General features: G+C 39.4%; 1 protein-coding gene across 4 annotated transcripts in view; it reads right to left on the reverse strand.

Annotated features, from left to right (window-relative positions):
• Positions 1 to 1137: 1137 nt before the first annotated feature.
• LOC101554146 (vitamin D 25-hydroxylase) overlaps positions 1138 to 15684 on the reverse strand; it is a 107243-nt gene continuing 92696 nt past the window's right edge. For all 4 annotated transcript variants that reach the window (XM_055143409.1, XM_055143412.1, XM_055143411.1 and 1 more), the window contains 4 exons: positions 10041 to 10182; positions 6259 to 6891; positions 5326 to 5655; positions 1138 to 4069 (listed from right to left, as the gene is read on the reverse strand). In XM_055143409.1, the coding sequence (XP_054999384.1) occupies positions 3894 to 4069; positions 5326 to 5655; positions 6259 to 6891; positions 10041 to 10182 (1281 nt within the window). In that variant the 3' untranslated portion in view covers positions 1138 to 3893. The remainder of the gene's footprint in view (positions 4070 to 5325; positions 5656 to 6258; positions 6892 to 10040; positions 10183 to 15684) is intronic.

Below are 15684 nucleotides of genomic sequence, written 5' to 3' on the forward strand. Positions count from 1 at the left end.
TGTCTGTCTCCTTTCTAAACACTGGGGCCAAGGGTGATCTAGGCATCCCCATTTTACCACAAAACATTTCCTCATCCAGTATTCTATATTACACAGATAAGTAAGATCATCCTGTCTTTCTTCTTCTGGCTTACTTCACTCAACATGGTATCGTCTAGTTACAACCACGTTGCTGCAAATTGCATGGTTTAATCATTTCTTGCAGCTGCATAGTATTCCATTGTGTATATGTACATCTCCTTTGAAAAATCTTCAGAGTGTTTCCGGAGTGGTTGCAACTGTTAATATTCCAACAACTGTGTAAAAATGCTCCCTTTTCCACATCCCTACCAACACTTAGCTGCTTTATTTTTGATAAGAGCCAAATAGGTGTAGGATGATATTGCATTGTTTTTATTTATATTTTCCTAATAACAAGGGGTAAGAAAAGTGATAAGGAACCTCTTTTCCATGTCTGTGCCTGTGTGCTTACCTGTGGAGATATATCTATGCAGATCCTTTCTTTTAAAATTAGGTTACTTGATTTTAGGGTGGGTTATTTTTTTTTTTTTGAGTGTGAGTGCTTTACATATTGTAAGTATTTAACACCCAAACACATTTTGGATGTCCCCTATTCAGAAGATTAACCGCTTTGTTTTGGGGGCCACAGCCAGGATGCTTAGGGCTCATTCCTGAAGGTAATAAAGGGACCTGCGTAGTAACAAGGATTTAAACTAGGGTTGGCCATGTGTAAGGAAAACACTTTACCCTCTATATTACCACTCTGGCCTGGTTTAACTTAACTTAGTTTTAAAATTTATTCAACTCCAATTGAGTTGAATCCACAAAGTCATCCATGACCCCTTGACACTGGGGTCAATGTCAAGGAGCTTACTGCCTGTGTCTTTCTTCTCTGTATGTAATAGTTTGAAACTGTATATCTAAGTCTTCATTCTGAATCAGTTTTTGCGCACAGTAGAACATAGGGATCCCATTTTATTAATCCGTTTGTGTCTGTCATGTAATCTCAAAACCATTTATTGAAGAGACTTTTCTTTCTCCGTTGCATCATCTTGGGTTCTTTCTTATAAACTGCATTTCAATGTATGTGTGGGTTTATTTTGGGACTCCCAATAATACAGGCCTGTATTACTGGTCTGTATTTTCATCTCTATGTCATTTTTATTTCAATAGCTATTATTTCATTTATCTCTCGTTTTGGGCCTCTTGGCTCTGTGCTCAAGTGTCCATATGAAGTGCCTAGGAACAAATGCAGATTATACAGCATGCAAACCTTCCCTGCTGTACTATCTCTCTAGCTCCAGGATTTTGATAAAAATTATTTCAATAAAGTATATTTCTAACTCAGGGACCTTACACTTCCATTTTTGTTCTTTCATTTTTCAGATTGGTTTGGCTATTTAAGATTTTTACCCTTCATGTTTATACTCTTAAATATGCATAAGCTTCTACTATTTGAATTTGTTTTATATTCCCTGCCTTCTGTTAAACATAATTTTTTCCTACATTTTACCCTTTATCACCTTACATTTTTTGTTGGATACTTTATTTCTGCATTCTCAGAGTACAAAATATTTAAATATTCTATCCCACTTATTCCATTTTGTTGTAATATTAGATCTAGTTAAACATATTCAGTTCTCTATACTACCCTTTCTGATATACCAAATCATCACTCCATTGATTGAAATCTATCCTTATACCTGACTAAGTTTAGATGACAGAGAACTTTAGGTTCAAATTCAGAACAAATGAATGGTTACCAATCCAGGTGCTCAGGCCTTACCCCTGACTCTGTGTCACAGATCATTTGTGGCAGGGCACAGGAGACCACATGTGGTGCTGGAAATCAAACCTGGATGAGCCACATGCAAGCCAAGTGTCCTCTCTGTTTTACTTACTCTCTCACCCTATAAGAGTATGAAATTTAAAACAATGTTTTTGTTGTGAACTATAGTCATCACTTTCCCTGTCTGGTTCCCTATTCTCTGGGCTGTAACATGAGCATACTAAGATGAAAGTTTTCCTGAAACAGTCTGAGTCTACATTTTAAAATTTTTGTCAGGTTGACATTAACTTAAGGAGGAAAAATACTTCCTTAGATACAAGGTAAATAAATAAATAGCATTTTCCCCAGTTTGCATAGGTTTGTGGAGTTCTTAATCATCCTAAAAGTTAGGTGTATTCCTGAACAAAATTAGGGCTTCCCATTTTTTACTATATTTTACGTGTCAAAATACATTATTTTGCTGAAAAAGACAACCGAACCTCTGGATAAGTCTACAGAATTCAACTTAGACATTTATAGGCAACATGGCAATAAGAAGGAGTTTTTCTGGATCTAAGAAAGAGTAAATATGAAGAAACAACTTCAATTTGTTGAGAGTCAAGGTGATAGATTAGATGGTCTTATCATTTGCTTACAGGAAGTGGTCAGGGGACAGTGAGACAAATACAGTAATGGGTCTTGTTGGGAGTTTCTCCTCTCTTTATAACAGTCCTTATTTTTGTTTAAGATAACTCCACCCCAATGGAGTACATACACTTTTGGGGAAGTAAATTACATCACTGTCACTATTAGAACTAGATGAACCATAATCCAATAGTATTAATGGATAGCATAGCATTTGGGAATATTTCAGATATGCAGAGTGTTGATTTAAAGAGCCTTGGTCAGAGTGTGGTATTGGAACCAATTTATGTATGAAACCTATCATTAACAGTATTGTAAGACACAGTGCTTAATTTTTTTAAGGTGCTGATTTATCCAAAGAAACTTGAAAATATTTAACAATGGAGTCAAATTAAGATCAAATCCATTATGTATATTTACTCCTGAGGCTGAAACTATTCATAAACTAAGTCGAAAGACCATGAACCTTTGATGTACAACTTCAGAGGCAACAGTGTAGAAGAAAATCTATAAATGGGCAAATATATTGACCAGTTTGCTCAGGGCAGTCACTGTTTATACTTGTTTTCCTAGCATTAATATTAATAGTACATCGTCTTGCTTAAGTATGCCAGCATATAGTTGCCCTGACACTAAAGCATATTGTTTTGAATAGTATTAGAGATAATAGAAATAACTAAAGATAGAAAAATAACAGTAATAAAAGGGTATGTCTAGAAATCTCTAGAAGATAAAATGATTCACTCTTGAAGCCCTATGACTGATTTGGGGGAAAGTAGAAATGTCTGTGTCTAAAAAATTAGCAATCTTGTGTCATTTTAATTTCAAATATATTATTATAATATTTTATTTACTATCTTTTGGAGGATAGATGCTCATGGGTCAAAGGGACTTTATTTATAGGAATAGTAACATAACTTTTATGACACAATAGACAATAGAAAGCCAGATTTGAAAGCTCCTGTAGGCTCACTTTAGATATTTTTTTCTATCATTACCACCATATCTAAATAATTTATTTGGGTCCAAATTATTTCACTTTTCTATTAAGGTGGATGAGTACCACACAATCTATTAGTGTTAATACCCAAACAGAGGGTGCTGGATATTAATAACTAGAACAGAATACCCAGGGCAGAAGCAAAATGCATGAAGGATCAAAAGGGTAAAGGATCAAAAAAGAGGCCAAAATGTCAGGCTCTGCTTAGGGCATTCATGGACCCTTTTTAATACCCTAAGCAACAGTTGTCATCTCTACCTTTGTTTTCTTTCAGACAATTCTACTTCAGAGGTCATAGAAAGTTGTGGGAAAGAGCACAGGCAATGCTTGTTATTGCTGTAGTCCTGTTTTTAAAGACACGTGTTCATTTGGCTGCATGAGTCTTGTGAGTTCAGTCTTAACACAAATATTAATTAGATTAAACAAGGTTCATGGGTAAGGCAAATATATAGCCTTAATTCACAAAATATCCATAAACTTTCATCGTCTTTCAACACAGATGAGGTAGGGCTGGGGTTGCAATGTCATGCCTAACCTGGGCTTCAGATTTGGAACCAGTTCATTAGGGAAATGCAAGTGAAATCGCTGAAGCAATGTTGTGAGAAACAAGAACATTTCCATCCGCGCAAGCTGTTCTCCAAGACAATGTCTTCTCCCTGAACAGGAAAATGCAGGCAGAATTGCTTTTTAAAATCCTTAACAGTTATCAAAATCAATGTCTTAGTAGAGGGTGCCACCTGGGAAACTTGAAACTTAAAAAATTTAGAGGAGGTGGGGTTTATTCAAGGCATTTCTAAAGCCCGAAAGATAAAAATCACAACAGCCCCCAGAACCCATTTCTTCACCTTTTGTCATATCATGTAATTTTGTAAGCTAAATTGTTGCTTCTCCATTTGTACACTACAAGAAAGTCTAAATTATATCTTCAAAGATATCATCTGAAATTTGAGGGTTTCTCTCTATAGACTTAGGAGTTCGTTTCAACAGACTGAATGGATAGCCTTCCCCCAAGAAAGGAAGTGTCCCATCTTCCATGAACCTTGCACTTTTTCAGAGAAATGAAAATATTTTTTGAAGAGGAAATAAAATAAACTGTAGGCCAAGATAGTTCGATTCCAGGGCTGCTGCAAATTATCATTTTATTCCCCTTTCTCAGAACTGATACAGCATTGATTATTACTGCTAGAAATCTTCCTATGAGTTTGATTAAATGCCTTAAAAAAAACCAAAAAACATGGGGCTGGAGCGATGCCTTGCACGCGGCCGACCTGGGTTCGATTCCCAGCATCCCATATGGTCCCCTGAGCACCACCAGGAGTAATTCATGAGTGCAGAGCCAGGAGTAACCCCTGTGCATTGCCAGGTGTGACCCAAAAAGCAAAAAAAAAAAAAAAAAAAGAAAAAGAAACCACATGATTTTGCTCCCGGGGTTTTGGCACCAAAAAATAAATATATAAAATAAGGAGAGAGAAAACACAACACAACAAAACAAAACCAATTAAGAAGCCAAAGCTTTAAAGTGCTGTAGTGACAGTACAGTGGTAGGGTATTTGCCTTGTTCGTGGCTGACCAGTTTTGATCCGCAGCATCCCATATGGTCTCGATTACCAGGAGTAATTCCGGACTGTAGAGCCGGGAGTAACCCTTTGTACCACTGGGGGTCTGGGCAAGGAAACCAAACCAAAAAAAAAAACCCAAAAAACAAAAAACAAAACAAAAAATCCAACGCTTCCAGGGTCAGAGAGATAACTCCAAGGGCTAGAGCACATGCTTTACTTCATTTAGTCCTGAGTTCAATCCCTACTATCACTACAAACAACTCCCAAGCACTGCCCTCTGCCCCTACACATATTTATAGAAGACGAATCTTAAACTCTGTTCTAAAATTAGGCCCCTGTGAAAGTTTTCTTACCTAGGGAAAAAGGTACCAAAGCTTCCTTTTTGGTAAAACATCCACTGCTGTTCAGAAATCGCTCAGGATAGAATATTTCTGGGTCTTTCCAGTATTTTTCATCAAAGTGTACAGCATAAAGATTTGTGATTACTGTTGTACCCTTAGGAATGGAATAACCACGAACAACTGCATCTTCAGAGGTTGCATGAAAAATACCTAGAGGCACTATATTACAGAATCTTAAAACTTCATGCAAAACTGCCTCAGTATAAGGCATTTTACATTTGTCGTCCCAGGAAGGCTTCCCACTTGGACCCATAATTAAATCAATCTCTTTCTGAACTTGTCCTGTCAGAGAAAAAGTGTTCAAATCACTACATAATTCTTAGAACTGTAAGTAATTTCCCTTTAAAACAAAGGAGAACCTATAACAAGTCAAAGGAACAAGTTTATCCGAATTTGGATTTTTTATTATCTGGAAATTTCATTTAAATAATTTAGATAATTTCATTTAAACTAAGTGCTATGTATGTTATAATTAGCCACAGCCAAAGCTCTGAGTGTCTTTGTTGTGAAAGACACATTAAAAATGGTAAAAATTAAACAAATGCCAAATTGGAATAATATCACTCTCAGTAAGAAAAATAGTGAGGTATAGATGTGAATTAGTAAGACTAGGGTTCAAGTTTCAGTTCTGGCCACCAGAACTTAGACAAGTTAATTACTCAGCCTTTTCCCTCATTCATAAAACTCATTAAGTTCTAATGCAGAAAATTTTTTTCACATAAATTAAAATAATATATTTGAAAACTCTTTACAAGTATAAGGCATTTTTTGTCTTGGTATTACAGCAAGAATTTCTAAATGAAACATTTAGTACATGCCATAGATTTTAAAAAATATGTAACCCCTAAATTTAAGGTGGGCCACTGAAGTTAAGAGACTCCTTACCTTGAATATTAGGATAAAGGGCCATGAAAAGAATTGCCCACCGCAGTACATTTGTTGTAGTTTCAGTTCCAGCAATGATGAGTTCACCCACAGAGAAAATTAGGTTTTCTTTGGAGAAAGTAGATGATGGGTCATTTTTACTTTGATCCATCTCATCTAAATAAGCATCAACAAAATGCTGAGGTAACTGAGGTTTTCGGTTGATAGACGCTTTTTCAATAAGTCCAGAGAGAAAATCATAGACAACAGCTGCATTTCTAAACAGCTGTTGATGTTTTCCAAAAGGTAAGATGCCAATCCACGGAAAGGCATTATACAGGAACACAGAGGCACTGGCAGCAAGTTCCACATTTTCACTAAATAACTCGATCATATGCTGAAAATCAGTGTCTTCATAACTGAATCGTTCACCAAAAAGAATCAGGTTGGTTATGTTTGAAACAGCACTGGTTATTAATTGCTTTAAGTCAAATGGTCTACCTTTGTATGTTTCAACAGCATCGATGAAAAATTTGGTTTCTTCTAAGATTTTAGATTCAAAAGACTTTTGACCATATCCAAAATAGCGAAAGCTATTTACAGCTAATCTTCGATGATCAACCCATCCTCGACCATACCTGGAATTGAGTAGGCCTAGAGGAAAAAATATACATTAAAAAATATTGTATTACAGACTGGAGAGATAGTACAGCAGATAAGGCACTTGCCTTACATAAAACCAACCTGGTTTTGATCTCCGGTACCCCATATGGTCCCCTGAGCACCACCAGAAATGATTCCTGAGCGCAGACAGAGCCAGAAGAACCCCTGAGCACTGGAGCATCACTAGGTGTGGCCCCCAAACCTCTCTCTCTCTCTCTCTCTCTATATATATATATATATATATATACACACACATACATATAAATATATATATATATATATATATATCACTATCACTATCATCCAGTTGCTCATTGATTTGCTCGAGTGGGCACCAGTAATGTCTCCATTATGAGACTTGTTGTTACTGATTTTGGCATATTGAATATGCCACGGGTAGCTTATCAGGCTCTCCAAGAAGGTTGGAAGAATTGAACCTGTGTCAGCTACGTGCAAGGCAGATGCTCTACCCGCTGTGCTATCGCTCTAGTCCACATACATATAAATATATATATAGAGAGAGAGAGAGAGAAAGAGAGACAGAAAGACTATATATATACAGAGAGAGAGAACTGAGAGGGGGAGGAAAGAGAGATGGGAAGAGAAGTAAACATGAAGTAATATGCACTATTTTGTTAAGTGAAATTATTTTTACTCACATTTTCACTAATACCTGGCACACTGGTGTACTTATAAAAATGTCATTTTCTCTTATATAAATGGGGTACCTGTGTAATTCACATTCCAACAGTTTTATTTGAGGGCCACACCCAGCAGTGCTCAGGGATTACTTCTGGTTCTGTGTTCAGGAATCACTCCTAACTGTGCTGGAGATCAAACCAGGGTTTGATCTAGTTGCAAGTTAGGCACCTATGCCCTGTACTATTTATCTGGCCCCCAACAACTTGATGTTGCTGTTTCGTTCAGGGCAACACCCGGCAATGCTCTGGTGCTACTTCTGGCTCTGCACTCAGAAAGCAGCTATCCAGAGAAAGATCACTAGTGGTAAAGGAAACAGAGCAAAAAGCTACTGAGAGAAGAGGAAATTTTACAGAAACATACAGAAAATACATACAAGAGAGAGTAATGGAATTTTGCAATAACCCTACACTGAACAAGTTGAATACCCAGACATGAGCTGAATTATGCACAAGGCAACCTTCCCCTAATCAAGCAATAGGCAAATAGTGGCTCCAATTTCTCAGTTCAGAGCACATAAATTTTCAAATGAACATTGTAGTTTTCTACCTATTTTTCTTTGGCCAATTTTTGGAAATTCAAAGTTTGATACTTTCTTATAAAGAGTCTTACAATTTACAGTTTTGAAAAAATGTGAATCCTTTACCCCCAGTATCATTCTGACCAATCATCTTTCATTTTCATAGGATCTTTATATATTGCAGTATAGTTTCTTCTTTATCTTATTAGTATTAATTAAAGGTCATTATTTATGAGATTTAAGATTTTTTTTTTGCTTTTTGGGTCACACCCAGCGATGCACAGGGATCACTCCTGGCTCATGCACTCAGGAATCACCCCTGGTGGTGCTCAGGGGACCATATGGGATGCTGGGATTCGAACCCGGGTCGGCCGCGTGCAAGGCAAACGCCCTACCCGCTGTGCTATCGCTCCAGCCCCAAGAGATTTAAGATTTTTTAGATTTACATTATTGAATTCAAGCATGATATACTCTCGCCTGAAAATGTAACCCTTAACTAGTGTTTTTTGTCCGTGGATTTAGTTTATAATTTGTAGTTCATTTTATTTTTTCTTACAAAACATCTTGAGTCTTTATAAGCAAGATATTTTAAGTTTTTACCTAAGCTTAAGTATGAGGGACTCATAAAAGTTAAGACTGTTAGAAATCATTTTGTGAAAATTTATACTAAGTATTAAAAGCAATATCTGATTTTAATATTCTTAGGTTTTATGTTGTTACTTTCTTCTTTGCACCTGTTCTGTTAATTTTCCCCTTTCTCCTCTGTTGAATATAGAATCATCCAATACTCAGCAACATTAAACCATATAGAATCCTAGACACAATACTTTATTTACAGTGTATATTGACTACATGAAACGTTAATATAAGTTAAAAGGAATTATACTTTGTTAAAAAAAACTTTAAAAGAGTTAAAAACTATAATATAAGTTAAAAGGACTGGGTAAGTTCTAAAGTTTATAAGCAAAATTATAGTAAAAATGTCACGAAGTTTTCAAAAAGGCCTTTAAAATGCACAATTGGAGCTGCCTTGTTAGCACGGAGCTGTGAGTTCAATCATCGAGGCTGCCCTAATTGCTGAGCGTGATCCTGATGCTCTGCTGTTCATATCTAGCATCTCAGTTGTTAGTTCTCCCCAAATTCCTTACAACCAGTGCCAACCACTGCAACTAAAGGGGGCAACCCCCAGCAAACACCACAACTAGAGATGTATAATCCCCATCGTCAGGAGTATGACACCCAACAAATATCTGTGTAACCACCACAATTCAAGCATGTGACCTCAGCAAGCACCACAGCACAGTGTACAACAATCTGATGAGACTTCACTAAGTACTCCAACTGCATGTTTAAGTACCACAGACATACATGTGTGCAAGTCCCAGCCATTGCAACGACAACATTAATAAGAGTGAAGGGATGTGGGGAAGGTAATTTTGGTTCAAGTATCTGCAGGGGCCAGAGTGATAGTAAAACAAGTAAGGTGCTTGCCGTACATGAGGCCAATCTGGGTTTGATCTCTGGCTGGACCATATACAGTCCTCCAAATCCTGTAAGGAGTAAGCCCTGAGCGTAGAGCCAGGTGTGACTCCAAAACAAAACACACAAACAAAAATCAAGGGTCTGTATACTTATAAAATTTCTTTGTTTCAGAAAAATTGCACATATTATCAAGTGATAATTATGCAAAACATTATTTACAATATTAAACAAAGTGGATTATAACATACAAATTAACATGTGTTAAGTTAACCTTGAGTGCAATGTGGCCAGAAAGGTTCCCATGCAATTGGTTCCGTAAGCTTACATAACATTTTTGTATTAATCAGTGTAACATAATCCAACTCTATGAATGAGGTTTGCATAAGAATGTTTTTAAAAATAATTTAATCAATCACAAAACAGAAGAAAATAAACATACCTCCCATTTTTGTCATCTTCACAAATAAAGGAAGACAGGGTCGATCTGCAAAAACTTCGCTTTGATAAACAAGGCATTCCTTCACTATATCATAGCCATTTAGAACCACAGTTGATATGCCGCCAAGATCTAAACTGAAAATCTTAGAGAAGAAAAGATAACAGTTAAATGACAAAAATCTATCAAGAAATATAACCGTGTAAATCAACATATACTAAATCTACCTTTCACAGTATTTATTTCCTTGAAAATGTAGGCATTTATCACTCAGTTGGCAATCTGTTAAGCATGCTTCTCTATAAATGACACATTAAATGCTATGATTTCATTACAATTTATTGCCAAAAGACCATAATTTTACACATAAGAAGTGTACCTGACTCAAGGGTCTTGGGGTTCCAATTTAAGCTTTGCCACTTAACCTAACATAGGACCATGGGCAGAATTTAGGACCATAGGACAATAGGTCCTATGGTCCTAAATTTGAAACCCACACGGTCCTTGAACCGTGTGGGTTTCAAATTTGCCATTAGAAAACTTATTTGATTTAGGTGCTCTTTATGTTCTTTCCAACAGAAAACACTCAATATATAGGAATCTTTATTTCTGAGATAAATGAGAAAACTGTACCATTTGTTAGTATATCATTAACCACATATCTAGTATCTTTTACTCTTCTGGCTTTAAATGTAGAAGGAGATTGCCAAATCCTCAGTGAGCGTGCCAAAGAATAAGCATATAGTAGGTAGGTTAATTTGGGTCCCTGAATTTCATGATGTGAACCAAGACTCTAAGGGAATCTGAATTTTGAGGAAACATAATTCACGGCGTAGGCTCCCTGGCTCTCCTCTCAGCTAAGGGGAAGGTAAAATAGAATCGCCAATCTAGCCTTGTTGGCGCTTACCTTGTGATTCACCTCAAGCTCATTACAGTGTCCTATCTCTTGTTGTCTATCCCAGCTAACCCCAAATAAAGGTCTAGTTTAGAGAGAGAACAATGCTGCTTTTTCAGTGGGATGCCAATATTGCTTATTCCCATGCTCTGGGGGAGTCATTGAGACTTCTAGAGTTAAAACACTCAGTCAAGTCTCATCTCCATGGATACAAGCAGAACTGATTTAGTCACAGTTTACACAACTTGAGAAAAACAACACAAGAAACAGGAGGTTTTTAGCAGGGAGCGTAAGTTCATCAGGAACAGTTACGACAAGCAAAGTGATGGAAATCTCAATGGAGTAACAGAATTAGCTAGATGTGCAATGGAGTATTTGGAGCACAGTGAACTCTACCAAATCCTAGATACAGCCAGGACTTTAGGTGAGAAGCATCAATTGTCAGATCCCAAGGCAGGCTGCCCAAAATGTGCCAAAGAAGTCATTGGCTGTTTTTTAAAGTCTTACTGTTCATTGATTTGCTTGAGCGGGGACACCAGTAACGTCTCCATTGTGAGATTTGTTGTTACTGCTTTTGGCGTATTGAGTACGCCACGGGTAGCTTGCTGGGCCCTCAGAGAGGGACAGAGGAATCGAACCCGGTTAGCATTGCTCAAGGCAAACGCCCTGCCCTACCCGCTGTGCTATTGCTCCAACTCTATTAAGCATAGTAGGAGCCCTATTTAGCATAGTAGTTATTTTAAATTAAAAAATTGGTGAATGAGGATATCCTAACTCTTTTCCATAAAAGCAGGTATTTTTGTTCTGTTTTGTTTGGGGGTCATGCCTAAGTTGTTCAGGGCTTATTCCTGGCTCCAGGCTCAGAGATCATTCCTATGGGGCTTGGGACATCACATGAGGAGGCAGGGACTGAACCCTGGTCACCTTGTCTATTATACTATTTATCTGGCTCCAACAAAAAGTAATTTCAAAACTCATTAAAAATTCTGAGCGCATTATCTGGAATTATGAAGTCAAATCATGGGAAATAAATTTCTATGTATAAAAAAGCCATAAACAAGGTTCTCCAGAGTTCCAAGATGTGCTGCCTCCCACATCCAAAGCAAGTATAATATTTAAACAACCTATACTAACTCTGAGTTAATGTAAGAATTGGGAAATACCTCTTACACAGGGAGACCTTCAGGTGTTTCACAACTTGTATAAAGATCAAAGGTCCAGCTGGGAATATAGCTCAAAGGGCTGGAGCACATTCTTTGTTTTAGGAGCCCTAGATTTCATTCCTAGCACTGCATGGATATCTGAGCGCCCAGTCAGGAATAATTTCTGATAATCCTCCACCAAAATGAACAAAACTTGGTTTTTCTTAAAGTGATGATGTCTGGTGATTTTCAGATTAAGCCTAAGGGTAGGCTCAAAACATATGCTCTTCAAGGCATACTTCATTCTAATTTTTGATATTTCTTTTTCCTCTGCTCTTCTTGCACCTAATATCACAGTTCAGCCTATTTTATCACCTTCAATAACAAGTCTCTTTGTACATGGTTGTAATGGAAATAAAACCAATGATTCATGCCAAATTCATATATAACTTACCACACCTACCAAACCCAAGATGACAGGGTCCAACATGTTTGTAACTTAATTTTTAAACTGTTTTGTTAGGACACTTAGGTTACCTACTTCCTGAAAAGTATGATCTCAGCATAGTTCTAATTCAGTTCAACACTTCCATATAAAAACTTAATTTCCATTAAGAAACCATTTCAAATAACTTAAAAGTATCTTTAATTTAAAGGCCTCATACATGGTCTTTAATAACCAGGAACATTTGAGTAGCACTTAACTATGCAGTTATTATTCTCCTTATGCATCACAAAATGATTCAGAGAAATAAAGGTCAAATTTTATCTGACTAATGAAAACTAACCTCCCACTTCTGTGCTTTTACATTTTATCACATCTCTAAATTATGATACTGGTACCAAATATACCAGAAAGCAAATATATATTAAATGGAAGTCATGGAAATACTTCCAAGAGAACAAGAAGTGAAAAGGTATACTTAATAATTATGTTTTCCTTACCTACATCCCTCTTACCTTTTGCAGTGCATAGTGAGCTACACAAATGTATGGTAATTCTGATAAAAGTGGGGCTACGTAAGGATGTACCTCCCACCTATAATACAATCCGCTGCCCTACTGTATGTTAGCTTCCAGCACCTACAGTTTTCAATTGATAATTAGATTAAGTCACTCTCTCTTCACCACCCGCTCTCTCTGGCCTACTTCCAATGCTTCCTCCCAGGCCATTGACAGAAGCCTGGCTGCTGAAGAGAACGGAACAGTGTCAAACTACAGGTGAATTGAGCCCATGCCAGTGCTCTAGAAACCTGGGCCACCGTCCCAGTCCAGGGCATGTTTCCCAGCACATGTGTTGTCCCCTGCCAGATTCTGCAGCAGCGGGTCTGTGCAGCCTTTCTGTTCCCTCCCTGTCAATGGGAAGACCCTGAGCACCCATCCCCATGCTAGCTGACTAGCAGAGGGGCCTTGTCCGGGTTGGCTAGGAGGAGCCCAGGGCCACTGCACCCATTTTCTTTCAGTTACTCATTCACTCTTCTCTTTCACAACCACTTTCCAGAATCCACTCCCCCACCAAACAGGTCCTTTTTTTTTTAAATTTTAAATCAGCGCTTTCTAACCCTTAAAAGGCTGGCTGAACCAAATGCAAACACCCAAGAATGTCCTATTAACCATTAACTTAGCTTCGAGCCTTCTGTCGCCCGCTTTTCTGCACAAGCCGTGAGCAGAACCTAATCCTACACAAGCCGGCTTGCGTGCTGTCGGCGGGAACCCTGAGACTCAGTCCCGGGTTCTCATCCCCTCGAAGGCAGCAGCATCCTTGGGCAGTGCTCCACGGGGACTCCGGGAGGCGGCAGGTAGAGTCGGGGCGCGGCGACGAGGGCGTTTCCCCACGCACTGGGAAACCGGGTTCCCTCCAAAGCGGCCGGCACACCCCGAGTGGAGACCCCCATCCCCGCATCCCCCTCGCCCCCAGCCCCCTGCCCGCGGCCCGTCGGGCTGTACCTCGCCATACACCTGGCTCTGCTTTCTCATGTAGACATGGGGGAGCTCGGCGGACGTGGCCAGGGAATAGATGTTGCCGATAAACGGCAGCCCCGTGGGCCCCGGGGGGAAGCCGGTGGGCCGCCTCTGCTTCAGCAGCTGGCGGACCCCCAGCGCAAGCAGCAGCAGGAGGCACAGGCCGCCCAGCGCCACTGCGCACGCTTCAGCTCCGCGAGGCTCCCACATGGCCCTGGGCTGCCCAAGGCCCTGCAGCTCGGGGACCCGGCCTGCTGGGCTGCCCCGCCGCACTTCCATTGGCCCGCACCCGGAGAGCCCGCCCCAGTTCCGAGCCTACTGGCTGGGTGCAGGGCCCCGGGGCACGCGGTCCACTAGACAGCAGCACCAGGGCTTTTTCTGTCCAGCTCAGAGTCCACCGAGAGGAGACAGAGGCGGCTGTTGGGGCTGGGTCTTGGTCGCCAGGCCTGGAAGCCTGTTCCAGGGCTTGCCCACACGGCCCATCCCCTGGACTAGGCCAATTCCGTATCGCAGGAGGCAAGTGATTTCCAGACTTTCTAACTAGGGACCGTTGGATCGGGAAGACTGCAGTCATTCTCAGCCCTGCAGGCTTTGGCTGGACTCGTTAGCCTCTGCTGCTCTCAAACAGGTGACTTCTTGGCAAGTGCTGAGGATTTTCTGGTTTGCAGTTGGTCAAGGGTAGTACTTACTCAAGCTTTCTGCAACTAATTATCTATGTGTCTATTTAACTGTTTCTGTTTATCCTCCTGTTAGCCATTGGGCAACTCCTTGCAACACAGGAGCTGTGGGGCATAGGAGCCTGCTAACAGAGGTCTTTCAATCGTTAATACAGCAGTAGCTAGACTGTTACTGTCCTCATTAGCTTACAATTTATTCATACAACATAATGTTTATTGAATGCCTAAAGCAAAGGAGATACAGAGGTGAATAAGCTACGGAAATCGAAGTCCTACCCTCCTAGGCCTTTCATTCCTGTGAGACTGAAGATCTTAAGTATGCGCGAGCGCTCGCGCACACACGCGCACATGCGCGCGCGCGCACACACACACACACACACACACACACACACACTTTCAATAATGATAAGCAGGTGAAAGTAAGTTAAAGAGAAGGACGGGGGATAGGGAGCTATCTTTTATATATGAAAGGTATCATGAAAAGACTTCTTAAATTACCTTTCACGTGAGAGAAAATAATGAGGGCTGTTAGTTTTTTAGTATACTGTAATAAATTATAGCAAATAATGGGTTAAAACACCGCAGATTCTTAGGTTTTGAGATCAGAAGTTCAAAGTGTATCTTTCTTGGATAAAGGCCAGGCCTTGACAAGGCGGCATTCCTTCTACGTATTCCAGAAGAGAATCAGTTCACTTTTTTTTTTTTTGGTGTTGTTGGTGGCGGTAGTGGTGGCGGGGGGTGGGGGGAGGGGGTTCTTTTCTTTTTCCACCTTTTAGAAGCTGCCCACATTTTTTTTTCACTCATGTTCCCATTCTTTCATCGTCAAAGGCAGCAGGATCAAGCTGAGTACTTTTGCACTGCCATCTTTATGATTTTCTCTTTTCATTTTTGCCCTCTTTCACAAATAACCTTTATGACTGCAATGGACCCACTTCAATAGTCCATGAACATGTCTCTATCTTAGAGCTAGC

This window comes from Sorex araneus, chromosome 6, assembly GCF_027595985.1.
Source record: "Sorex araneus isolate mSorAra2 chromosome 6, mSorAra2.pri, whole genome shotgun sequence".
NCBI lineage: Eukaryota > Metazoa > Chordata > Mammalia > Eulipotyphla > Soricidae > Sorex > Sorex araneus.